This window comes from Prunus persica, chromosome G8, assembly GCF_000346465.2.
Source record: "Prunus persica cultivar Lovell chromosome G8, Prunus_persica_NCBIv2, whole genome shotgun sequence".
Taxonomy (NCBI): domain Eukaryota; kingdom Viridiplantae; phylum Streptophyta; class Magnoliopsida; order Rosales; family Rosaceae; genus Prunus; species Prunus persica.
Window position 1 is genome coordinate 14,351,186 of NC_034016.1, and position 10,466 is coordinate 14,361,651.

General features: G+C 35.6%; 2 protein-coding genes across 2 annotated transcripts; both read left to right on the forward strand.

Moving 5' to 3' along the window:
• Nucleotides 715-2,590, forward strand: LOC18767441 (peroxidase 10). The gene is made up of 4 exons (XM_007200326.2): nt 715-970; nt 1,456-1,647; nt 1,750-1,915; nt 2,069-2,590. The coding sequence occupies exons 1-4, from the start codon at nt 737-739 to the stop codon at nt 2,473-2,475; spliced, it is 999 nt and encodes a 332-aa protein (XP_007200388.1). The 5' UTR covers nt 715-736; the 3' UTR covers nt 2,476-2,590.
• Nucleotides 5,013-6,374, forward strand: LOC109950701 (alpha-protein kinase 1-like). Its single transcript, XM_020570614.1, has one exon. It carries the CDS (start codon nt 5,633-5,635, stop codon nt 6,110-6,112), a length of 480 nt encoding a protein of 159 aa, XP_020426203.1. The 5' UTR covers nt 5,013-5,632; the 3' UTR covers nt 6,113-6,374.

Below are 10,466 nucleotides of genomic sequence, written 5' to 3' on the forward strand. Positions count from 1 at the left end.
ATTTGCTCCTACCACATGCATCTATTTAGGTTACTTAATTATGTTTTTCTCACCTCATGATCATGCTAAAATTTCAACCAGTCCATGCTGCTTCAGATATAGTGTCAGTAAACTTCTTTTTCTAAATTGCTATCCATTGCCCTGATTTGGAAACATTCTCAAACTACAAGCAATTGTGAAAAGCGCATGTGTTGAATTGAAACTAAAAGTTTACCAATTAAGAAATAGTTGAGAACAAATCTTCAATTTGCTTTGTCCAAAATCATCAGATTCATTCATCACTAGCAACTTATGTATAAAAAGTTTTGAAGTGAGAGGTCACCAGTGCACTGAGTTTTTGGCTGTTTCTGTAGTGCTATTGATCATCTATGTTTTAACTTTTTAAGTTTGACATCTTGTTGCAGCAAAGACATTGTTCATGTTATTTCAACATTCCTTTTGCTTCAGAAAGAGAGCAGTTGAATGATGTGGAACTTTGCTTTGTTAGCATGGAAAAAAAAGAAGTAATAAAATAGTAAATGGATTATATCACAGGGAAAAAAATACTCCAATATGATAATTTGGTTGCAGAGTTGGCCATTAGATTTTTCCAACTAGTGGCATTACCACTCTGAGTTTAACCAATGAAATCACTTTGAATTTTCAGTGTTTTCGCCTATAAATAACAGCAAAAGATCCCTTTAGATGTCACCATAATCAGAATTTCACAGCAAACCTTTTACATTGATCACCAGCTATGACTCACAAAATCATCTCCTACTTCACTTTTTCTTTATGTTTACTCTTGTCTTTGTCTCCCTTTGTTCATATGCATCCATTTGCTTATAGCCAGCTTGATTACAATTTCTACGACAGATCATGCCCCCGCTTATCAATGATTGTTAGGTACAATTTGTGGGCAGCAATCAGGAATGACACCAGGATGGCCGCATCCCTTCTTCGGATGCATTTTCACGATTGTATCGTCAATGTAACTGTTCTTTCTTAAACCTTTTCCACATCTTTATCTCCTTTGAAGAATGTTTTAAAGTAAAAATTTCTAATACTGAGTGCTAGACTGTTTACTAGTAGCTTTCTCCTCTACTTTTCACCCTTTTATTGGTTGCAAAAGAAGACCTAAGACAGCAGATATATTGGATTTACACATGTCTGCAATTCACATTTTCATACAGAGTTAGAAAACTTTAAAAGATATATTGGTTGCAAAGGAAAATAGGCATATACAGCTTCCCTCATTTTAGCTGAAATCCTTTGTTCTAAAACCAAACAAATAGCCTGAAGTTGGTCCTAAGCAACTTCAAGAAATCCTCATATCCTAAGCAAGAATATCATGGAAGTTACAACTTTCTTGTGACAATGTGCAACATGTACTTCCTAATAATTTATTCTGCAGAAGCCTTTACTAGAAACTCTGTGTTGACACAAGGTGTTATATCCAATGTTGTTGTTTTGTAGGGGTGTGACGGCTCAGTGCTTCTTGATGACACAGAAGACTTTAAGGGCGAGAAGAATGCATTGCCAAATCGTAAGTCACTTCGGGGTTTCGAAGTGATTGACAATATAAAGGCAGATGTTGAGAGATTTTGCCCATCGACTGTTTCGTGTGCTGATATTTTGACTCTTGCAGCAAGAGAAGCTGTTGGCCTGGTATACTTGACAGATTTCTATATATTATGGCCAAGTTACCAAATTGGTTGTTTCTCTTTGCAGTCTTTCTAGTCTCACTTTCATTCCATTATTCTGGTTTAGGCAGGAGGGCCTTTTTGGCCTGTTCCATTGGGCAGAAGAGATGGAACAACTGCAAGTGAGAAGGCAGTTACTGAACAACTACCATCACCTATTGAGCCTTTAGAGAATATCACTGCCAAGTTCACATCAAAGGGTCTTGACATAAAAGATGTTGTAGTCCTCTCAGGTTCTTGTTTTTCACTTTCTTCCCACCAAAACCATCCCTTTTTTTTTTTTTCCCTTCTCTTTTGGGTTTAGTCATTCTCCAAAGTTTTAAAGCCTAAAGTAATGATCCTAATATTCTTGACATGAACATCTTTCTTGCTTTTGTTTCTTGAAGGTGGACATACTCTAGGATTTGCTCAATGCTTCACCTTCAAGAGAAGACTCTTCGACTTCGACGGCTCTGGCAATCCTGACCCAACACTTGATTCTTCAGCCCTTACAAACTTGAGAAGCATATGTCCCAAAAAAGATTCAGCAAACAGCAATCTTGCTCCTCTTGATTCCACTAATCTCAGATTTGACAATGCCTATTACACAAACCTGGTTAGCAACACAGGTCTTCTAGAATCTGATCAGGCATTGGTAAAGGATCCAAATACTGCTGCAATGGTTAATTCTTATAGTGCAAACCATTTTCTTTTCTCTAATGACTTTGCTGCATCAATGGTGAAGCTTGGTAATGTTGGAGTATTGACTGGGAAAGATGGGCAAATAAGGAAGAAATGTGGATCTGTGAACTAAATGAATGATTTGTAATATTAATGGCATTTCTCTCTATGAAAAAGTAGTGTAATCTAGTTGAAATTGTTAATGGAACCATGAACATATGAATAATTAGTTTGGTGTTCAAGTATTATTCACTCTTGCCATTTATGGGAAAACCAAAGCAGCACTGCGCATTATAACTAGTTGATATATAATGAATATATTAACTAATTTGCAGCATGACACATGAAAGGTAACATTGTTTAGGCAAATATCTGGAATGTGATATTGTCAGGCTATAAATTTTAAACCACATAGTCATTTGTGAAACACAAACGAAGTTGGTTTATTGGGGTTTGCCAAAAGCTAGCTTTAATCGCTCAAATACGCATGTATTTTCAAATCGTTAGTAGGTGTGAGGTTCACAATCACCCATAATTAATTATCAGTTATTCACGCGCATGTAGAGAGCTATTCTAGCTTCTCTCACTGAGTCTGAGCCCTTTCTATAACTAGTGTGTGACTAGTGAAGGTGGTGACCCGGTGTGAACTAAGCCTGATATCATCAGTAAACAGTACTTGTTCACAGAATCACATTGGTTCCTAATTTCCACTTTCAAAATGGAGAGAGAGAGAGAGAGAGAGAGAGAGAGAGAGAGAGAGAGAGAGTTAATGAGCTCTAAACCAAACTGAAAATGCACATAGTTTGAAAAAAGAAGCCGACAAGGAGTGCTAGGATTCAAAAAAGGACATAGAGAAAAGCTGGTAGATGCCTGAGCCTAAGTTGTAACCTCTGTACGAGCACATTGAGATCTTTGTCCTTGTGTCTCCAATTTCCTCCAGTCCCCCACCCCCAACCCCCCCCCAATACCATCTTTTATATATTTGGATCTGCCAAAAAAAATTATTGCATATCATGAACCATCATCATCAGCATCATCATCAACAACAACACATCAGGGACATATTCTCTGCTTTCAGGCTAGATTCTATCTATGCTGACCTGACCCTTGGCCTCTCTGTGGCTCTCTATGTTTGCCACCTTTTTGGCTAAAAGGATTTTAGTGAGATTAATTTTGGGATTTGTTAATTGGATTAGACTCAATCTCACCTAATAAAAAAAACTAAATGAAAGACCAACACATCCAATTATCAAGCAACCACCCTATTCGAGCTTGGGTTAATAGTAAAACTCATTGATTAAAAGACTAAATATTTTTTTGTCACTAGATTTTACATGAAATTTCAATTTGGTCAATGAGTAAAAAATTTAGCCATATTAACTATATTAATCAAAATTTACAATTTATAAACTTGTCGTTACATTGTTAGGTTAAATAACTTTTTGGTCATTGAGTTTTACATAAAATTTCAATTTAATCACTGAAAAAAAAAACAATTTAGCTCTTGATTAAATACCAAAACACATTTAGCCTACATAAACTATGATCTAGCTGGCTTCAATTGTTGGGCAATCAATCAATCCTTTCTCTAGAATAATTCTTTAATGTGCCAAAATAAAATTTTCATCACTAAGATGGTTAGGCCTTGCTTCTTTAACTTCCGAGTACATATAATTGGTGGAAAAGACAGAGAAAAGAAGAGAGACTTGTGGTCCAATTGGCTTAAAGTTTTTGACACAGTTTTTAACTTTTTGACACTTTTTTGACAGAAATCTTACACTTTTTGACAATCAAAAAAAGCAAACCTATTCCTTATATTAAAAAAAAGTGATTACCTTTTTTCTTTTTTCCAAAAAAAACAGAAAAAAGAAGAAGAAGCGAACCTATTGCAACATCCACAAATTTGGCCTTGTTTGATAGGAAGGACAAGACTAGTAATTAAGGCATAATATTGATATTGTTGTCTAACTTGCAAGATGAATGGGGACTATTTATAAGTTTTAGTCATCAACGTCTTATAGCTAGTCTCTATTCATCCTCCAAGTTAGGCAATATATTCATATTATGCCTCGAATGCACATGAAATGTAGATATTTTGCTAATAAAGTCCAATTTAGTTTAGTCTTCCCTATCAAACAAGCCCTAGTGATCTCCCAAGGCAATGGAATGATCATAATCATCCATTTTTAAGACGTAAAGATGATGGTTGCTAAAGGAAAATTAGAAACTATATAGTCATCTATCACATAAATAATCATCATGCTATGATAATCAAATGTTTAAATTATTTTCAATTTCACTAATCTTTTGCATGAACGATTTCCAAAAAATGAACAGTTTCAAACATCAGTCAACAATGTTAATCCAATAATGTCCGCAAAAGTCCATCCAAAAATTATTGGTATACAATGTTCTCTCTTAAAAAAAGTGCAAAATACAAAATATAAAAGATCCAAATGTGAACAAGTCGAAATGTCTTGCATTTTATTCATCATTTTTATCAACCATTCGTCTAATGATATTTCTCTCTACTTTGTTGAAAGAAGTCCCGAGTTTGAATCTTTTTTTTTTTCCTAAATAAAAGAAAATAACAATTTATCAAAGTGTCCATCCATATATGTTTTCTCCCCTTCATCTTCATATTCCGTCTCCTTTCTCTATCCTCTATCCTCTAAACACACAAATTGGCCAAACCAAACGGACTGGTTAAGCTAATGGCCGGCCTGGTTATGTTTGGAAAATCCAAACAGATTAGATCACCAGTTCAGCTTTTCATTTAAGCTAAATGAATGCATTTTTATTTTAAAGTGCTCTCTCTCACTGCCTAATGCAACTATGCAGGGTCTGAAAAAGCAGAGGATCCAAGTCCTCCCTTTGGCATATTGATAAAAGCATTATATAAGCTAGCTGTTTCTCATTTTCTTTACAACACCAGAAAAAGCTCCCAAAAAAAGCTAAATCTCCCTCCCATTTGAAAAGGGCTTTTCTTGGGTTTTGTCCCCCCCAAAACATTCCCATATATCCCTCCCTCTCACTCCCTTTTCCACCTCTCTTCTTCCCTTCCTCTCACAAATTAAACAATCCCCATTATTCTTTCACATGCTTCCCATCATCTTCCTTTTTCAGGGAAAAATCTATCAATCCAGCTGAAAAGTTAAATTCTAACCAAAACAGAAAACAAAACAAAAAAAGAGAAAAGGCTGCAACTTTTCTCAGTCTCTTCTAAAACCCTCAAAAATCTCAGCATTTTTTGGATTCGAAAACTTGACACAAAACCACAACTTTCACTTATGGAGCAGCAGCTGCAGCCACCGCCCATGGCAGTGACCCAGCAAGCCTACACGACCCATTCGGGTCACGGGTCGGTGGGACCCGTGATTGCAGTGGTTGCAGTGATCACCATCCTCGGAGTCATAGCCGGTATGATTGGTAGGCTCTGCTCGGGTCGTCGGATCATGGGTCATGGACGGTACTATGACTTCGAAGCATGGGTCGAGACAAAATGCTCATCGTGTCTAGATGGCAGACTCGACCCTCCTCCGCCGCCTCTGGCTGCAGTCCCCGGTGAGAATGTTCTGGCGGCCGAGGCAGCAGACACATCACCAGAAATAAAGGAAGAAGAAGAGCAACAACAACAGCAGCAGCAACAACAACATCATCAACAACAACAACAACAACAACATCAACATCAACTTCAACATCAGCAACATCAGCAACATCAGCAACAAGAACAACACAATTTACATGCAACAAGTAGTAGTGAGTGTTAATGAGAGGGAGCTGCTAAATGCTTTTAATTTGGTAATTGGGTTATGCTTTTTAATTGGGTAGTGGAAATTTTCCTTGTCCAAGGTTGGGCTTTATTTGTAAGCTTCTTGCTTTCATTTGTTTTGTTGGGCTCGTTTCCTTTCTTTTGTTTTTTTTGTTTTTTTCGTTTGCCATTTTGGTGGGATGTATACCATTATTCATGACTCATGAACACGAGGCAATTTAAAATATGAATATTTAATATGAAATTGGTGGGATTTTTAATTTTTGTTCACATTGAGAATGTTGCTAAGGTAGACAAAAGTAGAAAATTTATAAATCTTTGTTTATGTATTTTGCCTATATATGGTATTGTGTAATGTAATGTGTATATAGTGTTGATTGTATTTTTTATTATTATATAGAAGCGATATTGAGGGAGGATAAAACAAACATAGAACGTCGGGTGTTTGAATTAAACATTCTTAATCATTTGAGAACGAAGGGAAAAAAATAGCAATGTAGTGTTAGACTGTAGAATATACATATCTTGGCTCTCTGGATTCGTTTTAGGGTCATTCCATATCTGCATATCCCTCGTTATTGTCTGCAATTTGTCTCTATCCCTTTTCTTTGGATTCTTTTCTTGTGATGTGATCCATATATTATTAAGTTGTGAATTAAAATATTGAAAATTCCTTTGTTATTCATTAAAGACAACCAGCTTTGTGGTTCCATCTTCCGTGCAACTTGTGGTTTTTGGGGTCCCAAGAAAAGAAAAACGATAATCAGTCAGACAAAATAAAATGAAGAAAAAACGAAACGATATCGATTAGATTTTTATTTCAATTTAAATTGCGTTCAAGAAGAGTACTCTTTATTATTTTGCTTCATTAGAATTATTTATTAAAAATGTTGTTACTCAAATTACAAAATCAACTAGCTAGTTCATCAGAACTAGAGCCGTCAACGGATCAAATTTTAATTCGGATTCGATACGAATTCGATGTAATTAATAGGAGATGAACTGCAAATCGTGCGGCTCACAAGTCTGCGACAATAGGTTTGAGAGCTATGGAACTGCAAAGTTGGGTCATTCGACCACCATTGTCTCTTGTTGGGGTCCTGAATTATGATGGTTTGCCCTGTCCCCCAGTTGGGTCATCTCTCTTGAACTAGATTTCTTTTCTGTTATTTGGTTGGACTTGAGACAGTTTACTAAACTCCAACGGAGCTTTAGATTTGTCTAACCCTTATTGTATTTTGCTTCTATTTGTGTTCTTGCTGGTTCTGCCAGCTGTGTTGTATTTGTTTCCCTTCTGGGCTGTTTTAAATACAACAATCTCTTTCAGACCCACCAAAAAAAAAAAAAAAGTTTGGTTGAGAATAACTTACATGTAACGTGACAGTATTCCAAGTTTATCACGCATTGCTATATCGGAGAGTTAAAACACAGGGCAATAAGTGATTGGTTCGGAATAACGTCACGGTAGTATCCTGGTATAGGTAAGTTTTTCTCAAGTTGAGAGAGCTTAATGTGGACCCAGTAGCTACCCATGACCATATCTACCTGGATGATGACATTGATATCCCAGTTATGCATTGTAAAATATGTAAGCTCTTAGAATTGGATCGAAGAATCAAATAACACAAAAGTTAAAAACGTTGGAAGACAACAAGAAACTATTGGAGCAAAACCAATGTCGGGTCGGTGAAATACTCACCGATGATATATAATTCAGACAATAGTTTGGTTAGAGAGGAAACTCACAAGGTTGCATTGTGTTGAGTTGCGTGCCTTTGAAGAGTGGTCTAGCACAGCCGATAAAAAGTGTCGCTCGATACCCAGACAACTTGGGTTGGGCTTTGACTTTGAACATGCTTCTATTCGTTTTTAAGTTCTTTTATGCATTTACGAAAATTAAAAATAAAAAGAGTAATTTTATGCATTTGAAGTCATCTTCACCTTTCAAATCTTATGATTTTATTTTATCGTTTCATGATAACCAATGTTTTTTCGTTTTCGGATGGTTTTTTATACGTCTTAACTTATTGTTTTTTGACCAATGTTAATAAATGAAAAAACTCAAATATAAATATGACTCACAAAATTAACGAGATAACACAACATGATTCGTTTCATTGGTTAGAAATTCAAATTATAGTATACTGAAAAAACTTTAAAATGTAACTAGACTGATCATGATGATGCATCAATTTCCAACACAGTACTCAATCCCCCCAAATATATTTCCTTTTGTGGAAACAAAAAGCAAACAAGTAGATTCTATATATGGAGAAAAAGTGGACGAACATTTTGGACCTTTTCTCATGCACATGAAAATCCAGGACCATGCTTAGTCACTCGAGGATAATGAATGTATATATTAGATTTATTGTCAAGCACATGAAAATTCATGGCTATACTTATATTACTCTATGCTAAAGTAAGTCGCTCATGCGTACATGGACGATTCTTGATTGTTGATGTATATGAGGCTCACAATCTATCAATCGTTACAAAAAGTTGATAACATGTAACAAAATTCTATCGTATGGTATTTAGAATAATATATTTACATATATCAACTGAATCAAACGTCGAAGTGTATCAAAAGGTGACCCTCCCTACCTAGGATTAGGATTGTAGGGAGTACACTTCTTGTTCGTGCAACAATTATCTACTGCTTTTGGAGACTTTTCATTTTCGTCACTACATATCCACTGGCCTCTTGTGACGAGAGGACATCCTCTTTATCAGTCAATCTTTAGAGGGAAGGGACTTCGGCTTTAGAGGGAAGGGCCTCATCCTTTCCTTGAAGTCTGGTACTAGATGCTGTTCATCCTCGTATACTAAAATTCTCAGCTCAAGTTAATAGTTCTAGATTGCCCTCTTGTTGTAATGGGTTTTCATTTTGGGAAAAAAGCAAACATCCGATTCAATATACGAATAATGTTTCGATTTCTTTTGTAATTAAAAGGGTTCAGGAGGATGTGGAGAGAAGTTACCAACTTTTTCCATGGATATGATATAAATTGCTTGCTCAACCACTGAATTTAGAAGCTGCACAACCACTATAAATGTTGATCTTGTCATGCTTTCCATTTCATCACTTTCTGGGCCTACGTAACATATAACATGCTATGGTTCCCAAAGCCCGTCTTTGGTGCAACCCCTTTGAAGACCCAAAGAAGAAAAAAAAAGTATGAAAATTACATATTGACCCATCATTTCATTTTTATGGAGAATAAAATTATTTGCTTATCTCTCTTAATTGAAAGGTAAACATGTCGACGCAGGTTTAATAATGTGCAACGACTTTCACACTCCACTTTTGTTCGTTTGTACTCGTTCCCTTTATTTTGCTTACTTGGTCAAAAAGTAACAAGTTAGGAGTGCAAATGGCTAAAATGCATATGTAACATGCATGAAGTTTTTGTATAATCTGTCTTGTACTCTGCACTCAAAACATAAATTCACTCATTTTGGTCTCCATAGATGGTGGGAGCAAGCAATAATTAAGTTGGTTTTGTGTTTGTGTACGACAGGTAAAGGCTAAAGCAATGGGTTGGGTGGGGCAATTTAACACAAGCGGTGGGTGCCCTGCAGAACGAGTTTTAAATATGCAAAGAGGGAGAGGGGCCAGACATTTTAACCAATTTTACTAAAATATGAAAATTATGAGAAAATATTTATTTGTAAAAATTTTCTGTGTATTTTTGTTTTTGTAGGAGGTCATTTAGGGTGATACAATGAAACTTGTATGGGCAAGTAAATAATAAATTCTTAAATCTATTTACAGTAGGAAATCAGAAATTAAAGTAATCAATTACAATTATAATAGAAATTCTTAGTGTGTAAAGAAAGTAAATCAATATCCACAAATCATACGTCAACAAATTTGTGATATGTTAGCAAATGCACAGTTTCTATGTATAAACAGGACAGACAACTTTATCAAGTAGGCCTTGCCAAAACTGTAGAGCTTGGCCATGAATGAAACCCAGAGTTGCTAACACCCACGTGCCCTGTTTATATATGCAAAAGATTCATGCAGTGTCAGATTTGCTGTTGCAGCAATGGGCAGGCATGACACATACTAGTGGCAGCAAATCCTTGTGTTTTTCTTCGTGAAGGAGAGATGAAGAAGGTTTCTTGCTCTCCTTCTGTCTCAGTTTTGTTTAGGCATTTTCATCGAGCACCTTACTCACTGCCCTTAAAGAAAATACAGATAACAAGGAGTTTACAATTTAATATATATAAAGTAAAAGACAAAGAATGATAAAATATTCAAAATATTAGAAAATACATTTGGTTAATATAAACATTAAGAATTGAAATTATTACTTAAATAAGGATAATATGATAAATTCACA